Below are 18,821 nucleotides of genomic sequence, written 5' to 3' on the forward strand. Positions count from 1 at the left end.
TTAGCTTGTTTTTGTGAGTGACAAAAATATTGACTTATCTGCAAGCTTATTTAATAAATGAATATATCATAGGTTTTAATAAACTTAAAGCATTGTTTTATATAGTCCCAGTTTCCGAGTTGCGAAGCCGTTCTTCCTGACTTCAGTGTCTTCACTTTGTAGAGTCTGAATGTTGTAACAAAAACAAACAGTGTGGACGCTTTGAAGAAATATGTGTTAAATGTCACTGTTAGAAGTTATATTTAAGGAAGATGTTGATGTGCAATATGTGAATTGAATGTACCTTAACATTAAAAACAACATCTTTGCACGCCATGAGATGACAAAAATGATGTCTGCAAGTCGAGCACCTCATTCTTTCCTGATGTTCCAAGTTGTTTTTCTGACTTAAGCAGTTGTTTATGTGCACTTTCAAACTCAGAAACGTCTTTTTCCGTGGTATCCGACACCACATGAATGCAGGGTTAGGTTAAAATCAACTACCAAGGCCACACGGTGTGCTGCTACAGTAGTCGCTTTCTTTGCATCTCAATAAAGAACATTTCCTTTTGGTGGTACTTAAAACTGTGACTCTCAAGTTGTCCAATTATTATTTTTCTACCCGAAAGATGACTGGATTCAACTCAAAACACAAACTTTTTCCTTTGGTTGTTGCTTACTTTTATTTTGAATTTTTTTATTTTTTTATTTTATTTTCAAAAGTTAGTTGTTAGCCTTGTAAGTTAGCCTCGTTAGGTAGCCTTGTTAGTTTGGTGATAAAACCTTTAAAGTAGAGGCAAACAGAACAGAAAGCATATTTGTATACAGTTTCCTAAATGCAACCAAACAACAAAACACACAGCTTTAAAATTGCAAATGAAAAAAAACATGTCTGTTTAGGTTTTCGGTCGTCAAGGTCATGGTTTCCATATGAATTAAATTAAATTCACTTTCAGCTACTGCTTTTAAATACTTAGCGTTAACATGATTTATTGTAATTTTTTGCACTGTGTTTGCAGTGATTTTATCAAACAAGTATTAAACCATTTCTGTTTCAACCAATCATTCCCCTAATGTGCAAACCTTTTGGAAAAACACCGTCCTTATGAGTCATTAGAAAATGAAGCTGAGATGTTTTACATGTTGCCACTCTGTTGTGTTACTCTTTAAAGTTCCTTTAATTAACACAGGAACGCAACACCATTTAGATAATTAAAGAAAGAACGTGCAACTTTTTGTTCTAGTGTCCCCGCTGAGCACCAGCATGAAACCAAAACCAAAACAAACTGCTGTTTGGCCACGCCTCCTCCTTTGGTGTGTGTGTCTCTTTAAATGTAATGACCCCATGAGCACATTAGAAACAGAGCATTGTTCTCTGTGTTGTAAGACTTATGCAGACCACAAACAAAGGACTGGATGGGTTTATTTCACATGTTGTGGGTCAGTAGACACTCAGGTTACCCAAATATATGTTCAGAAACACTGAGGAAGTGGATTTTTCATATTATGTCCCCTTTAATGGTAAAATAAGTCTTATTTTACTTATTAGAATTACCAATAAGTCAGTGCCCCCTGACTCCTTCACTGACATATGATGCATGTCCAGCTGAGGTGCAGTGGCATCTATTAAAAAAACTTAGATATGTGAAGAATGATTGAACGCCACCTTCCTTAATATATACAACACTTTGAAACTTGATTTTTTTATTTATTTCAACTCGTGTAAACATCCGGGCGGTTTTTGCAGTGATTCACAAGCTTTGGATGTAACAAGGACCAAAATAAAAACGTCAAATACATTCATGCTCTTTTGGCATCTTCAATCAGAACATTACATTTATCGACATTCCATAATCAACCCAAATCATACCTGATGCATCAAACAAACCACACATCATGCTTAAAACAGCTATATTTTATCTTTTTTTTTAGTAAAAAGCCAGAATAACATGGACGCCAGGCAGGCAGCTTCAAACAGCCCACACACCCTGTTTGTAGCAGCTCGAGGGGACATCAGATCTTTTGTACCGTTAAATGACGTTTGGGGACTGTGTGAAGGAAAATCAATACCAATCAATATCACCGGTTGACAGCTTTTTCTTCCCTCACAATTCAAGACACCTTCGGTCAGGCTTTGTATTTATCTTTTTGGAAAGAGACCCCTTTGATGAAGAGGAAATTTTCAGTGTGGGAGTTAAACACAAAAATCAACATTTAATTCAGATACTACATTAAAGTCAGGGTTGGTAATGTCCTCCAGATCCACTTTTTAAGATTTTAGTTGAAATTGTCTTTAGGTCCTGACAGAAATTAATAACTCATGTTCTCTGAAAAAGGAACAAAGAAAATCCGACATCTGTATCAGTTTGTAATCCTGTAAAAACTTCAACCAATGTCTTCCACGAGGTACCAATCTGATGAACCAATCAGACGCCTCCCTGTCTCCCTGCTCTCTCTCTATCTCTTACGTGCTCTAGCTCACACTCAAAGCGTGATGATGGAGTTTATCCTGTGAGTTCACTGACCGCTGAATGAGACATGAGACGACGTAGTTTCTACACAATGCAAGAGATGAGCTGAGGTCCACTTCTGGAGGGACGGTTGCATGTAAGTGAGGGGGCGTGGCTTATAAGGAAGGGACACAGAGGGGAGGGGGTGCAGACGGAGCACTGAGGGAATGCTACTTTCAAAATCATGCTAGTTTTCGAAAATAACCAACCCTGCCTTTAAATGTAGAATCTGGTATAATTTATTTTTATGAAAACTAAACTGTGATAACGGCAGCTCCTGTGCTTAATTCTTATTGCCTTTCTTTTATTTGTTCTGTTCTGGAGTTTCAGCCTGTGGCTGCGTCCACTCACCAACATCGCGACGTAAATACATCCGAAGGTGCGTGATTAGCGTTATATTAAAACATTTCTGTGCTGAACAGTGAAATTAGCTGTGATGAGAAGGATAGAAAAGAGCAAAAAAAAATCAGACTTTTAGAAATAAAAAGCAGCTCTGCAGTGAAGGTCGTACCGAGTGTAATACTGGCACAGGCTGCTAATGTTAGCATTGCTAGCAAGAAAGGGACTAGCTGGCTGCTGCCTTCTGTGGTACGACAGAAGACAGAAGCTAGCTAGTTCATGATGAAGTCCTAGAGCATTCTAGGATCTCAAATATCTCCATCAGTGACTGTGTTTTAAAGCCAAGAAAAGTCAGATATTTTCCCCACGCAGCAGCAAACAGCCACAGTATGAGCTACCTCAGCTTCTCCAGGTGACATCGGCTTTATTACGGCTGATGAACTAAAGAGGGCATGTAGCCGACTGGATTCAAGCTCAGTGCTAACTTTTACTTCACTTCTCTGGAATAGCTTTAATGGTTTATAATACTACATAACATTGTTCCCAATATCTAGCCGGGGGTTGTCTTTAAGGTCAGGTGTCTGGCTATTTGTGTTGTTGAGTTTTGGTGTTGTCTTTCTCTCTTTCTCTTGCTCGCTCAGTCATTGTGATCATATATGTGTGTGTGTGGAAACCTAGAAGATAAAGGTGTCCTACACACATGGTTCTTGTACGTACTATGACATTTAATCCTGGCGGCACCACTAACGCTCTGTACATAAAGGGCCTGTGTTATCACTCGTTTTTATCAGTAATTAACTTCCACTCCATTCAACGGACCAGCTGACACGGACACATACACAGTAAACAAACAGTTAACAAGGCGTGACAGAGAACCTGCAGGATCAGAGTTAGACGACAAACAAACTGATTTTTAGACTCAAACAAACATAAGCGTTGATTACTCAGCATCTGTGGAAGTGCATGCTCTGACAGGTGACGTTGAATTCATCCACATGTGCATCCAAAAAAAGGTTTTTAATTCACAGCCTCCAGCCAATCAGAAACAAGAATTCACCTACATTTTTTTTTTAATAACACAAAACAAGTTAAGTTGTCTGCGGTGTCTTTGCAGTTCCCTGAATGAATGTCATGTTTGCACAGGATGCACTCTCTTTTTGTGGCTAGCTGGTTTATCAGCGGGGACGCACGCCAGACCGAATCATGCTACACCGAGGTTAGCCTGGTCCCCCGCTGGATGCCACAGAGCAGAAGCAAGACAAGAGGCAGAATTTATCACAGTCAGGCAGCTTCTCCCAAAACTCTTCATCCACTTCTCTTCAACAGGAACCTCTTTTTTTTATTCTCAGCGTATAAAAAGAAGAAAATTACCTTGTTCCCTGCTTTCAACAAAACCAAAAGCATGTTCTCTGCACTCAAAGCTCCGTGATGAAATAAAACTTTTTTAGCACAAACGCCTGGGATTCCATTGAGGTATCACAGCAACAGCAGCAAACATAACCAGTGTACCCAACAAGCTTTTGTTCAGCACTTCTAGTAGGAATCAAAGAGGCTCCCGACGGACCGTTTGTCTTTTCTATTCTGCCCATGTCATGTTTCCTCTCCTCTGTTTTCTTCAGCATGTTTGGCACTTTCCTAAATCCTTTAATCCATTCATATTTTCTTCACCAGAATCTGTCCAGGTCTCTGTCCAGCCCTTACGGACTCTGCTGCTCCATGTTATCAATCAAAGGGTCTTTCTTCATAAACTGAAGATTTCTAATTGACCTCCACACCCCGACATAGCTGTCACTAGCAGACTGATTGGAGGAGGTGGGGTTCTCCTTTTGGATGTGCTCCCTCTGCATCTCCAGCGCCTCCTCGTCGGTCATGACTCGGGAAGTCACCCCTGCTTCCTTGTCTCCTTTCCACACCTCTCCGTTAGCCAAGCCTGTTGGCGCTTCCTCCTCTTTCACATCGCTGGTCAACACTCCCTCCATCTCCTGGTTTCCTGGATCAGATCCGTCAGCCGGCCCGTCGCCATTCAGTGCGGGTTTCTCTCTGTAGGGCTCCCCAGGTAGACCACCATCTTTCCCAGACCCCTCCAGGTCCTCGTACAAGCTCTTCTTCTTCGTCTCAAAGTACTTGACCACACAGTAGGTGATGGAGCCGACGGTGTTGACAACCACGCCTCCGATGAACAGCCCCGTCGGAGCGACGTCGCTGAAGGCCAGCATGCCGACAGTGATGGTGGCGATGCTCTTCACCACCCCGACGAAGCTGGTGGTCACGGCGGAGTTGATGTAGGTGCAGTGCAGTGTTGTAAAGTTCATGGCACAGCCGATGAAGATGCAGAAGACGAAGATGACTGTGATGTTAGGATCTTTCCAACCCTCGTAGGTCCACATGTTGATGGTGTCCATGGAGATGAGGGAGCACACCAGAAGCACCTGAGAGAAGACAAAAGACAAAAAAAGGAAACGGGTAACTAAGGTCAGGGGAAGAAGGAGAAAAAGACATTAAGAGAGTGCAAAAGTAAAGAGAAAACAGATTAAGACAGCGAGAGAGGCCTTCAACAAAAGTTGGTAGTTAAGAACAGAAGGTAGAGAAACAAAAAGAGAAAAAGATTTGAAAGGGATAGAGGAAGAAATCAGGAGGGAACGACCAAAGAGAAAGAGCTATAAAGTTATCAAAATGATATGGCAATGATGAGTACAAAGAGAGGATGAATACCCTTCAGTGGATATCAAACCTAAACCTATCGTAATGTACATGCACTGTCGAGATCCCCTACCGGTGAGGCCATGATGGCAATGGAGTACTGCGCTGTGAGTGGTCCGTACTCGCTGTCATGGCTGGTCTTCTGGATCAGGACCAGGTAGGAAGCGTGGATGATGACCGCCAACACACCGGTGATATAACCGAACACATCGCCGGTGAGATCACCAGCGCCTGAAGAAAAACAAAAGGTTAAAACTTAAGGTTGCACAACAGGATTTCAGTATAGTGATAGGAATTCTCCAAGCTATACTTGATTTTTACTAAAAACTCTGGAATACCATTTCTCAAACCTTAGCCCTGATGTGCTTAGCTTCATTTTCAAAACATGCATTGGACCTAACTTCCCTCATGCACACATCAGTGTTTTACAAAAGAGGAAACCGTAAAAATAGAACAGCAAAAAGGGGAGAAAGACAGAAGGGAAGAGTGTGGGAGTTTTTAGCGGGGCAGGAAGAGGAATCAGAAGAGTAGATAAATGAAGTCAGACAATGGAGTAGGCGGAGGACGAAAGAGAAAGATGGAGGATTAATCCTGAGTCTGTATGTGGGCTGGAAACTTAGAATTAAAGTGAGACTGTGCAACAAACACCGAAAACACACAGAACTCCAGACCTAATATAATCCCAAAACTGTAATGGATACTGTTCTTGGAAAGACATGTGCAGAAAGTTGCAATAGTCATAATATCACTATATCAATATGGCAATATTTCACCCTGACTCTTCTAGTAGAATTATCAAATTGCTGGTGAAAATTAGTTAATAAAAGAGTAAAAACTGACACTAAATTGAAGCGAAAAAAGTACATTAATCCTGCATTTTACCTTTGAAGGGGCCTCTGTTAATCCAATTTTTCCCTATATGATTAACTTGCAACATGTAAATTATTGCAGAATCGCTTAATTGTGATATTATTGTTATCTTTAGCCAAATATCGCGTATCGTATCATGAATAAGGCTATGATTCCTAGCCCTAATGTTTACATGCTATATCAACCAAGGGAAACATGCAAAGGGAGAAATGTATAGGTCCTAAAATTAAGCCCTGGGGGACACCATACTCAAGATTAGCTAGGTACAGACAAAGACACTCCTATGTTTTCCAAGATCTATCTATCAATATGTTAGGAGGTGGACCCCTCAGGAAAACACAAGAGCTATGGATACTGTACTACAGATGGTTTAAGAAGACAGTATTATCAATGGAGTCATAAGGTGGAGCCCAATTGCTATATCAGAGCATGATCCTGCCCATCTTACTGTACTGTTCCATCTGCTTCTTTAACATGTTGTCTGTAAAAAACAAGGCCAAACTCACACGCATCACAACCACAGCTGCCAGAATAATCGGTCTCCCCACACCCAACCTAACAGAACTCAATAACAGGGCCATCACACGCATTGCAGCCTCAATAAAACAGGACATGACACACCCACTGAACATTCACCTCACCCCACTCCCCTCAGGACGGAGGTACAGAGCACTGAGGTGCAGAAAGGCTCGCCTCGGGAGGAGCCTGATCCCTGCTGTAATAACGGCCCTGAACAAAAGGCTTCGCTGAACAGGCCAGAATGGGAACTTTTGACTGTTGTCTAATTCTGTTTGTTGTGTTATACTCTGTTTGTCTGTGTATGAATGTTCTTTGGTGGGACTTGTCTGTTTGGACAGTAACTGTGCTGTGGAAAAGAATTTGCCCTTGGGGAAAGTCTAAATTCCAATATGATCATAACACCGTACTTGAATCAGCACCCAGCTGTGAACTGAAGAAGCTGTGAAGATTGTAGCTTCTGTGATTTGTGTTTAGCTAGTGGTATACACATTTTTCTATGACTCTGGAAAGGAATGGTGATTGTCAGCGAAGGAACTGAAGAGTCTTGGTTTGTCTTTCTTCGGAGGGAAGAGACCAAAGCTGTTTTAAATACGTAGGTCAGAAAAGCCTGGAGATTGGGAAGCTGTGACATTAGAAGCCGATTTTAAGGGACCAATGGTTGAGGAAACATACTTAAGAAAGAAGTTGGTAAACTGTCCAAAGACGATTTGTATGACCAAGTGTAATTTAGTGTTCCACAGTAATTTGTGAGAAAAATGCTTAAAGCATTGGGAACAATAAAGGTCATGATTAAAAGACATTGGTCACTTGAGGGACCAAAGAAAGACCTTCATTAAGGCACTCATCCTGAACTCTAGATTTAAAAGTTTTGTGGACATTCATTGGAACATCTGCAGATGTTTTTTTTCCTTAAGAGTCTGGAGGCAAAATTGACTTAGAATTCAATTTTAGTGCGACGTACATGCAGAACGATGACGGAATAGCTTATCTCTCCGGATTTATCCACATGCTGCTGGAAGATGATTACACTGGTTTCTTAACGGAGAGGAAAGGCGATTATCACAAAGATTAAACCAAGAATGATTAATGTGTCCATTAGAATCATATTCTGCACATTTCACACTTAACGTTTGGACCCCCCTCCTGTGTGAGGAGCACTGAGAGCAGCAACAGAGGAGATTGATCCAGGAAATGGACTATCTGTAGTATTTTTGTTTATGAGCTCAGGATCATTAACAGTAATGAAAGAGAAGATTTTACTGCTGGAAAAATGATTAAAGGATCTTTACAGGACCAGAAATGACTGAAACTTGAACAGCTTTACATATGAGGAAATGCTGTTTAACTGATCATTTTATGAATACAAATAAAATGTTGTTAAAACTCAGATTTCATGTTTTCTATTTCTTGTGCAAAGTACGATTGTGATTAAAGTCCCTTTTATTTCTTTCAGTAAAACAGAAGGAATTGATTTTTTCGGGGGAGGGGCATTTAAAACAAGTAAAAACATTTCGAAAGATTCTGCAACTTAATGCATTATATGCTGCAAAATAATAATAGAACAAAACAAGGGGGGACACTGCAAAGCCAGTGAGGCATGTGGTATCTGTATAATATCTATTTACCAGCTAGTGCAGCTCCACCAGTTGTGATGACCACAGCAGTCACCACCCCAAATGAAGGGATGCCGTTCCTCAGCACACACACGCCAATGCTGAGCGTGAAGAGCGGCAGGCAGCGCTTGAACACGACGTACATGGGCAGGCTGAGGCCGCGCAGAGACCACAGAGTGAGCGTGGACTGCAGGGTGGAGAGGACACACACCGAGGCAAACTCCTGCACAGAGAGAGGGAGAAACACAAACACACATGCACATTATTGTTGTTTTAGAGGACAGTATATCAGCTTACATTCACTCTCTGGAGGCTTACACCGACCTTAACAGCAATAACTGCATGAAACCCTGTGGGATCAGCCCTATTATCCCCAAATGGGAGATAAGTCCCCATGCTGTGACTGTGTGACTTACATGAGCACATTGTTGCACAGAACACACTCGGCTCAATGACGGTATGTCCAAAACGATCTCTATCCCAATTCTCAAACGTGGCAGTTTGGTCACTGGCTCTGCGCTTTAGTATAACCTTGAAAGCCATTTTCATTATTCAATTCAATCAAATACACAGATGTCCAGCCCCTATAATATAAAACAATTGGACCAGCCTATCAGCTGTCAATAAAAAGGCGATGCTTGTGTCATTTTTTTACCAAAGTCTGAACTGAACCAGTCGCAGAAAAATGAAGCAGCAACCTCCATCTACAGGTCGATCGGTTACAGTGTATGCTAGCTGAACTAGCAGGAGCCAGCCTGTTAGTCAGATTTATGATGGACAACTTTGTAAGCCACAGGGAGAGTACGTTTTTTCCATGGATGAAAAGGCCAAGTGTGTGTGCCTCATCTGTGGGATCAGTGTCTCAGTGAGCAAAAGAAGTAATGCGGGGCACCACCACACTAAAGTCCACTTAACCCAGGGACTTCCTTGCAGGCAGCGCTATAAACTCAATATGCTTAAAGAAACACTTAAAGAATAGCAATCCCTAGTCTGCAACCAACGAAGAAGGCCAACCCGACAACAGAGGCATCATTTCATCCTAACAAAGCACAAGAAGCCATTCACCACTGGTGGACTGGTGAAGAAAGTGATGACTGCGGTGGCCGAGATGATATTCAGGGACCATTAAAGTAAGAGTAAATAAATGTCCGCTATTTACGATTTACAGTCTGGTGATAAAACAGTAGCACAAAGAGTCTCTGCTTTGGGTGTTCACATTTGGCACGCTTTAAATCAAAGAGGATGCGATGCGATGGCTTTAATTATCAACCCTGAAGGTTTCTGCTTGTTGTTTTTATCTCAGCAGAATGATCCTGACGCACTTAGTCCTGCACAGCACACTTCTGCACATGACGCTGATTGGGAGTGTTTTCTGGAAATTGAAGCCGGTTCATTGTTTACTCATCAAACATTAACCCTTTGTCATGCACTAAGGGGTCTCATACAGACGCACAAGGGCTTCATCAATGTCAACCTTTTGGGAGAAACCTTTGAATCTTATAACAACTAGTCTGGCCCTCAGGCTGAACAGGAAGTCAGCTGAGAAGGAAAGCTAGCCAATTACATTTTTGAAGGACTATTACTCAGCTGACGGGATCTGGTCAAAAACAAAAAGGCAACGTTGAGTCTCTAACCAAAATGATCCCATGTTTCCTAAATCTTACCAATTCGTTTTTGTTCCCAAAGCTAACCAAACAGTTTCACCTGAACGATCGGGTAAAAAGGGAGTAAAAGGACCTCAAAAAACCGACGCCAAAGGGTACCTTGAAAACTAAGCTAAACAGACATTAGCTTGTTAGGTCTTTAAAATAAGCATTAACCAAAGGTTTCAGACTTTTGGACATGTCAGGTAATTACCACTTGGTCAACGTTGCAACATTTTCAACCTTTGGTTGGATTTAGACCCCTGAACTGCAATAGTTTGTCACCTAGCCAGCCTGAAGCGGAAACTGGAGGAACTGCAGGTTTTTGCACTTCTGTATTGGCTTTATTTTCAACCTTGATGTTGCCACTTGGTCATACCTCAGCCAAGTCCTGCTCAGCACAGTTTAACACCTAACACTGATTGCTTGAGTTCCTGGAAATTCAAGCCTGTTCATTGTTTACTCATCCAACATTGACCCTTTGTCAGGCCCTAAGGGGTCTTATACAGACAACAGGGTCTCATACAGACTCACATAATTCTATTTTCAATATAAAGCAGAAATCTTTAAATTTCTAGCCTTCAGGCTGAGTAGGAAGTCAGCTGAGAATTGCCAGTAACGTCAATGCATGACTTTTACCTGTAGCTGACTGGAATTCCAGTCCTGTACTATCACATGCAAAAGCCTCCACACCAAGCAAACATTTATGCATGTATAGTTTGTAACCTTGCCAGCCTGCAGCAGAAACTCAAGGAACTGTATGTTTTTTGTACTTCTGTAATTCTATATTGGCTTTATTTTCAACCCCGGACTTGGACTCCGGGGTTGAAAATAAAAGCTTGAAATAAACATGACAGGCAGCTGCAGTGAGAACCAGGTATCTCTCATTTCAGGAATGTAACCAAAAGGTTTCTTTTTTTTTGTTTCAAACACTATTTTGTAAATCAGCCAGAGGGAGGCTGACGCACTGGATCCTGCTCAGCACAGTTTTGCACCTAACACTGCTTGTGTTCCTGTAAATTAAAGCCTATTCATTGTTTACTCATCAGACTTTGAACCTTTGTCATGCCCTCAGGGGTCTCATACAGACAAACATGATTCTAACTCCAACGTAAACCAGAGATCTTTGACTCTGGGATCAACAACTCTGGCCTTCGTGCTAAAGGACCTTAAAACAGTGAACTTGAACTTGAAAAATAAGCTAAACAGACTAGCAGTTAGCTTGTAAGACGCCAGGATGTAGCCATGACAAAAGCATCAAGACATGCCGGCCTTGAGAAAGCATCAGAGTACCATTGGATCTGGGACTTTATGTGATTTGTGATATTGGGCAATATGTTTAAAACTGAGTTAGTAGGAGGTGCTGCTAGCGTAGTGGTCAGTGCGGGCGCCCCATGTACGGAGGTGATAGTCCTCCAAGCAGGCGACCCTGGGTTTGAGTCTATCCTGTAGCTCCTTTATCGGATGTCATTCCACCCGCCACTCTCCCCGATTTCCAACACTATCCACTGTCCTATCAAATAAAGGCATACAAAGCCCAAAAAATGAAATCTAAAACAAAAAACATGCAAACTATTGAATGATGTCGACATAAACACACCCCTTATGACATGTAGTGGCCATGTATACTGTACATCATCTGTCATATACCCAACTGTGATTTTGTACGGCCCATTTTGTGCGGGTGGATTGATTTGTGTGGGAAATACAAACTCTGGTGGCGGAAGAGAAGGGAAATCAAAGATGACAGCCAGAAACTTTCTGTGGTCGTAGATTTGCAGAATGTATCAGACCTTAGGCCTAATGCTATTGTTACCCCCAATTCAATCCATATTAACTGCTAATTATTCAAGGTAATGTAAGTGATGAACTGTTTTTCTCTGTTGCAATGTAGGCCTAAGATATCCCCCTAAAAAACTGATAAAAATGTACTTGTTCACATGTAATTTTATATTTTTTTATATGTTAAGACCATCAAATTTGACGTTTTACCAACTTGGGTTGGGAATCGGAGGGTCGCTGGTTCAAGTCCCGGCACGGACCAAGTCCAGAAATTGGCCTGGTAGCTGGAGAAGTGCCAGTCCACTTCCTGAGCACTGCCGAGGTGCCCTTGAGCAAGGCACCTAACCCCCCCCACCAGCTCAGGAGCGCCCACTGTGGGCAGCCCCCTCACTCTGAGACCTCTCCATTAGTGCATGTCCACAGGATCCTGTTTGTGCATGTGTGTGTATTTCAGTCTATGTTTGTGTAGCATGTTAACTAGACAGAGTGTAAAAACGAATTTCCCCTTGCGGGAGCAATAAAGTATACATTATTATTTTCAGTCAAATTTTCATTTCATATTTCTTATTTGATTTATTTGCTCATTTCAGTGTATGGTTTCAACACAATAATACAAAACATAAAAAATATTTTCTCATAATCCTGAAACACTGTTCATGAGCAAACAGGAGCAGGAAGAAGAAAACTTATAATACCTGCCCCCTTTCCTAATAACACAAGATACTGTTTAATAGAATAAGATGGCTAACCTGTTGTTTTCTCTTTCTTTCACAGAACAAAAAATAGATCAAAAATATAGAAACAATCAAATACAATCAGTTAGATTAACTCAATACATTCATCATTTCCTTGAACATTTTTTTATACATTCTTTTAAATTGAATGATATTTGAGCAGCATTTTAAATTAAGCTTTTGGGTAGAGTAGGTAGAGTGTTTTACCAAATAAAGTAACCTGTACCTGAACCTGTAACATGCCCCTGACTTTAGCATCATCTTGAGGACCGAGCCTATGGGACGGTTTGACAGAACCGGTTTTGCAGGACGCTGTATCACATGTGTGCTGTTCATATCAATTCCCCTCCAGAGTCATAAATCAACAACTTCAACCTAAGCCATCTGAGTCTCCTGAATCTTTTCTTGTGTGAAGTCAACTTTGTACAAATTGCCTCAACAATTCAGAACCTAAATATCTGCACAACTTGCTGCGTCGACAGCATAAAACACGGTAAATTGGTGAAAGACATTAAATTGATGGCCACCATCACGGCGAGCCTGCTCAGATTCAAACATCTGTGACACGTGGCTGTCGAGATTTTGATTTAACAGTTCTGCCAGTAAAGTCAATGGATCTCATCAGTCAATCAAGCCACTCAGCCAAACTGTCAGCTGCTCAATTAACCAGTCAGTCAATCAGTAAATCAGCCAATCATCAAGTGGAAGACACCAATAGGCAGTTTTAGTGATATTAGAAGGGGAAAGGGGGGCGTCTACACTCAAAACGACTATGTACAGATCATCTTTACTACGACATGAGGAGTTTAAATTTGTTCTGACGAATGTACATTAAATGGAATAAATTGTAGGAATCCAACAACCATTTTCCCCTCCTCTTGCAGAGGAAAAAACATGAATATTAATATTATTATTAATTTAATTTGAAATAATTTAAAGCTTAAAAACACCAAATATTCTTATTTTTGTTAAATAAAGAGGCTAAAGAGGATTGCACAGTAAGAAAGCAAACGTTATCCAACCATCTTGAATGATTTTTAACTCTTACATGATCTGCAATATACAAGTTTACACTAAAGTAAAAGTCGAGAGACAGGATTCTTGGAACCATAGAACCTTTAGCGCATGCCCGTTTGATGAAGGCATTTTAACCTTTCTCCTAACGATGAATGTCTTGGCCTTTTCCTGTCTTTTTTCATTCTAGCATTTCGAGTGGAATGGAAGAGATCTGATGAAAAGGCTTCAAAAAACTTTGGTTTCCTCAAACTTTCAGACTGATCGAGAAATGAAGCCTATTCTGCCTTTCATTATAAATGTTTGAAAATGCAGTAAAAAGCAGAATTATTCCCTTTGTCTAGAATTATTTTTGAAGGACCCCTTGACCCCACTCTTACTTAGCTCCCCCAGAATTTTGGCTTGCATGACACCCCTGAAAGATGGTTACACATTCTGGGTTTAACGGCCTCACCAACGCTTGTTTTTTATCAATGTACCAAAATTTAAAGAAAAGTTTTAGGAATCATTTCGTAAAAAAAAGACCGGGTGCACATCTTCACAAGAATCTATTGTGTCTCTATGATAACAGATTGGAATACTCATCCCTGGACAGTTTTCATGATTCGCGGACTGTTCAGGTGAGTTCTTACCTTGGACAGGTGCCAGCTGAACGGGGGGATGTCCACTTTCCCCAGCCGTCTCAGGATCTCCAGAGTGATCGCGGCGGTGCTGCTGGTGAGGAACTGGATGAGCGTCAGGAACTTAAAGTCATAATAACTGATGAGAAACTTCAGCAAAATGTTCAGAGAGCCGGAGAAAATGCCGTGCGCAACGGCCACGGAAATCCCCAACAGCCGACCCTTTACCACTTCCATGGTGGCGGTTTGCTGGTTGCTTTTTGTTATAGAAAATGAGACACACAGGAGGTTAAAAAAAAGTGCTGCTACCGGCCCGGTTTGGAGCGCTTTAGTCCCGGGAGTGAGGGGGGGCGGTTTGTGTTTTTACGCACAGCCGCGACGCACTGATGCTGGACGGACAAGAGGGAGGAAAAGAAGCAGGTGAGGATGTAAAAAGCCACGTTTGTACGGTCTGAGAGGAGAGCTCACTCTGCATGAAGTAGCTTTTTAATGAAAAACAGGCATAAAAGTGAAACCTGAAGGTGTTGGGGAGCTGATCCGGTTCTGCTCAGTCTTTCTCCTCCGGTCGTTCTCCTCGGCTTGGCTAAAACACCATGTCAGGTCTGCTGTCTCTTTCAGCTGCGGGCAACACTCAAAAACTCACACATGGTTTTTGTATCAGTGCCTACAGACTAATGAAGACCAGCGGAACACCTCGTGAATTACTTTTCTGTGCTCCAAAACGAAAAATAAAAAAACCCTCCGGGAACTCTTGAGAGACGCAAAAGAAGAAGAGAAAAGAAGAAAAAGAGTAGAAGAGACCCCCCGGGAACAGGAGCTGCAGCAGAGTACAGTAGGAGCGCAGCAGATGTACAGGAGATGTACAGTACAGAGGAGGTCGTCCTCTGAGAGCGCTGCCTGTGAAATATGACATTTTGCCGCAGCGCCTCTTGGCTGTGTACCCGAGAGAGAGAGAGAGAGAGAGAGAGAGACAGAGTTAGAGAGAGAAAGAGAGAGAGAGAGGGAGAGAGAGAGAGAGAGAGACAGAGAGACAGCAAGAGAGACAGAGAGAGACAGAGAGAGAGACAGAGAGAGAGAGAGAGAGAGAGAGAGAGAGAGAGAGAGAGACAGAGAGAGAGAGAGGGAGAGAGAGAGAGGAGGAAGGGGGAGGTTTACTTTCTCCTCCTGATTATTCAGTGTGTTGTTTATAACACTTTCCACTGAAATGAAAAGTCTGGTTTAAGTTCACCCTCTCCTGTTTGTTACATGATGCAAACACAAAAACTTCAAATATACTTAAATATAAAACTTATCAAACTGCTGACACATTAAATGTAGTGATGCATCAGATATATATCGATATCCTGGCATAGTGGTTGATGCGTGCTCCCCATGTATAGGGGCCAAAGTCCTCCAAGCGGGCGGCCCCAGGTTCAAATCCGTCCATGTGGCTCCCTTCCCCCTCTGTCTCTCTCTCTGGTTTCCAGCTTTGTCCACTGTCCTGTCTCTACAATAGAAAAGCCCAAAAATAAATATTTTAAAAAACCCTCAGTATCCTCTGATACCGGCCCTGTTGACAAACATCGTGATGACGATTCTGACGTCAAGTCGGGAAGTCGGGCTCATTTAGTTTCCGAGTTGTTGTTCCGATTGAGCAGTTGTTCATGTGCATTTTACAACTTGGAAACTCGTTTTCCCGACATGTCCGACACCACATGAATGCACCATATCCCCCCAGGATGGAGCTTTACAGACAACTGCCAGGAGAGAGTTCCAGAAGGTGGCCACACTGAAGGCTCGGGACCCCCAAAAGTCTGCAGGTTGGTGCGGGAAATGGAGAGCAGAAGAGGGTCTCAGAATCTGAGGTTTCAGGGTTGGAGTGTAGAAGTCGAGGAGGTCGGAAAGGTACTAGAGGGAAGGCTGTGCTGGGATTTGTAGACAAGGAGGAGGAGGATTTTATATGTGATGCAGGACTTGACCGGGAGCCAGTGAAGGTGGGCGAGGGTAGGGGTGATGTACTGCCAGGGCTTAGTGCAGGTGAGAACCCTGGCAGCTGAGAGGAGGGGTAAGCGATGTTTATCTGTTGTGTCGTATCGATTTAATGCTGATAACTAGTGCAAATAAAAACTACAGATTTAAGAGAAGAGGTTTATTATTGAGCAGAGGAAGTCACCTGCATGTTGGATAAACATGAGAGACGATGTTGGTCTATGAGTCTCAGACCAAAAGAAGTCATGAAACAAACATTGGTATAAGTATCGGCCCTGAGTTCCCCATTGGTGAATCTCTGATTAAAATGAATCAAAATGAGAAGTGGAGGCATCTGCCAATCAAAGATAAGGGATCATGCAACAGATCCCACAACACATCGACAAAGCCGGGCAATGAGCTCCAGAGTCACCCCTCCCCCCATGCTAGCTCTCACCTCTCAGAAAGGTACTGTTTATTTAGTTTAACTACATTTAAGCTTCTGCTGACGTTGCCCCGGCAAGAAATTAGGTCTCATTATTTATTTGTCCCAGTGAACCCCCACCCCTAACCCTCCTTCTGTCTTCACACTGTTCAAATCTGCCTTATTAGCGTGACAGATCCAAGTATTCACATTTTGCAGAAGCCTTAGCAGGATTAAAATAAATCAGAAAAATTAACATATACATGAGGAAATTATGAAGATATTCTAGTAAGAGCATATCAGAACATTTAGTACAAACTGTGCAAATAAACAAGGAAAAGATTTTCATTAGAGAAATGTTTTGATGATTCCATATCGATTATTTTAGTCTCGATTAATGAAATTGTCCATAAAAAGGAAAGACTTTAAAGGTGACATATCCTCCTCCTCTTCTTCAGTTTAAATAAGTCTCAGAGCTCCTCAAAACGTGTGTGAAGTTTCTTGTTCTAAATCCACTCTGATCCTGTATTTGATCATGTCTACAAACCCCTCTATTTCAGCCCTGCTCAGAACAGGCTGTGTCTGTACCTTTAAATATGTAAATGAGCTGTGTTTGACCACGCCCCCTCTCTGGAAGGGCTTGAGTGTACTCGGTCTTTCTCACTCCATGTCCTATTGTTTACGGTGAGAAGTCAGACTCAGAGGGCAGAACAAACACCTAGCTGTGGAAGTGTCACCCACCTGGGGGAGGGGCTACTGCCCTTTGTGATGTCATGAAGGGAAAATCTCCAAACGGCCTGTTTGAGCACACATTTTCTGAAAAGTGGAGCAGGGAGAAGACGGGGAGGATGGACTTTTCTCATCATTGGGGGCTTTGTAGACAGACTAGGGACATGTATGTAAATTCCACCACCAGGGGGCTCTCAATCAAAAAAACGACAAAAGATGATGCAGAGGCTGGCGGTGAATCATGGGAGTGATCCTGTCCGCTACCCCAACTCCAATGAAAACAGAGAAAATGTTAACAGACTAGAATAATTTACATGAAGGTTTTTATTTTCTGGAGTATCACTCTGCTGTAGCTTTAAGATTCCCTCTCCTCCTGGAAATAATCCAGAAATATAAAAGGTTATAATTAATGAAAACACCTGCAGCTTTTCTTCTCTCTGAGTGTTTGGATGTTTGCCATCGAGTTGCAGAACGTCTGAACATCTGCTCTCTTTATATTTCTCTGACTCTCTCTCCTCTTCCTCCTAACAGATACAGAGACATCATCATCACTCATAACAGGCGTGGAAATGACTTGGACAATATTTTTAATTGAAATATTTCATCAGAAAATCAGTTTCCCAGGCCCACGAGGGAGGAAGATCCGCCCTTATCGAGCACAGACCATTAGCTTCCAATTAACACGCGCAGACAGAAGAGACGCTTTCAAACGTGAGGAGATTAAAACTGCGCCGAGGATTTAGACCCAAACTGTTCTCCGCTGGGAAGGGGGGGGGGGGGGACCACATCCATTATTCCACAAACTGTAGGTAATATAGATTAGGCCGAGTAATTTCACTTAAAACACAGAATGGAACAGGCCTGCATAATAAGGATTTCTGAATTAATATGGAGCAAACAATTATTCTGAGGGAATAAACTGCAGCTGTAAGCACAATTTGTCCAAAAGTTAAAATGATTCTGTTGGTTTACCTACACACACACACGTTGGGTTTAATTTTGAGTTTAAGACAGATGATTAAATTCTTAATAAGTTAGAAAACAGATCAACATTTTAAAGGGAAATTCCTGCATTTTGAAGCCTTCAGCAGGTAAACAGACTGTGATGAAGTTGTTGTTGTTTTTGTCGCAAACAGACTCAGATTGTTATTCTCAGTGTGTTGATTATCAGCCATGATGTCATAACCATCTACAGGTGGACTGACCACGAGCTACTTGAGTGTGAGATGATGGTTCATCAACAAGATTTATTCACAATATCGAAGAAAAGAACTACACTACCCACAATCCTAGAGTGTCACAGCGACGTCTTTGATTGGTGGAGCTAGCTGTTACCATGGCAATTTGGCCTGCTCCTCGGCGCAGTATGCAAACAGATAGTTTTGCTAGCAGGCTAGC

At 42.0% G+C, this 18,821-nt stretch overlaps 2 protein-coding genes across 2 annotated transcripts in view; both read right to left on the reverse strand.

Moving 5' to 3' along the window:
- pex7 (peroxisomal biogenesis factor 7) overlaps nucleotides 1–18,821 on the reverse strand; it is a 152,845-nt gene that overhangs the window by 75,825 nt on the left and 58,199 nt on the right.
- Nucleotides 1,386–15,249, reverse strand: slc35d3 (solute carrier family 35 member D3). Its single transcript, XM_065964078.1, has 4 exons — nucleotides 14,336–15,249; nucleotides 8,543–8,753; nucleotides 5,602–5,759; nucleotides 1,386–5,257 (listed from the first exon to the last, which is right to left on the reverse strand). Exons 1-4 carry the CDS (start codon nucleotides 14,558–14,560, stop codon nucleotides 4,526–4,528), a joined length of 1,326 nt encoding a protein of 441 aa, XP_065820150.1. The 5' UTR covers nucleotides 14,561–15,249; the 3' UTR covers nucleotides 1,386–4,525.

This window comes from Labrus bergylta, chromosome 15, assembly GCF_963930695.1.
Source record: "Labrus bergylta chromosome 15, fLabBer1.1, whole genome shotgun sequence".
Lineage (NCBI taxonomy): Eukaryota > Metazoa > Chordata > Actinopteri > Labriformes > Labridae > Labrus > Labrus bergylta.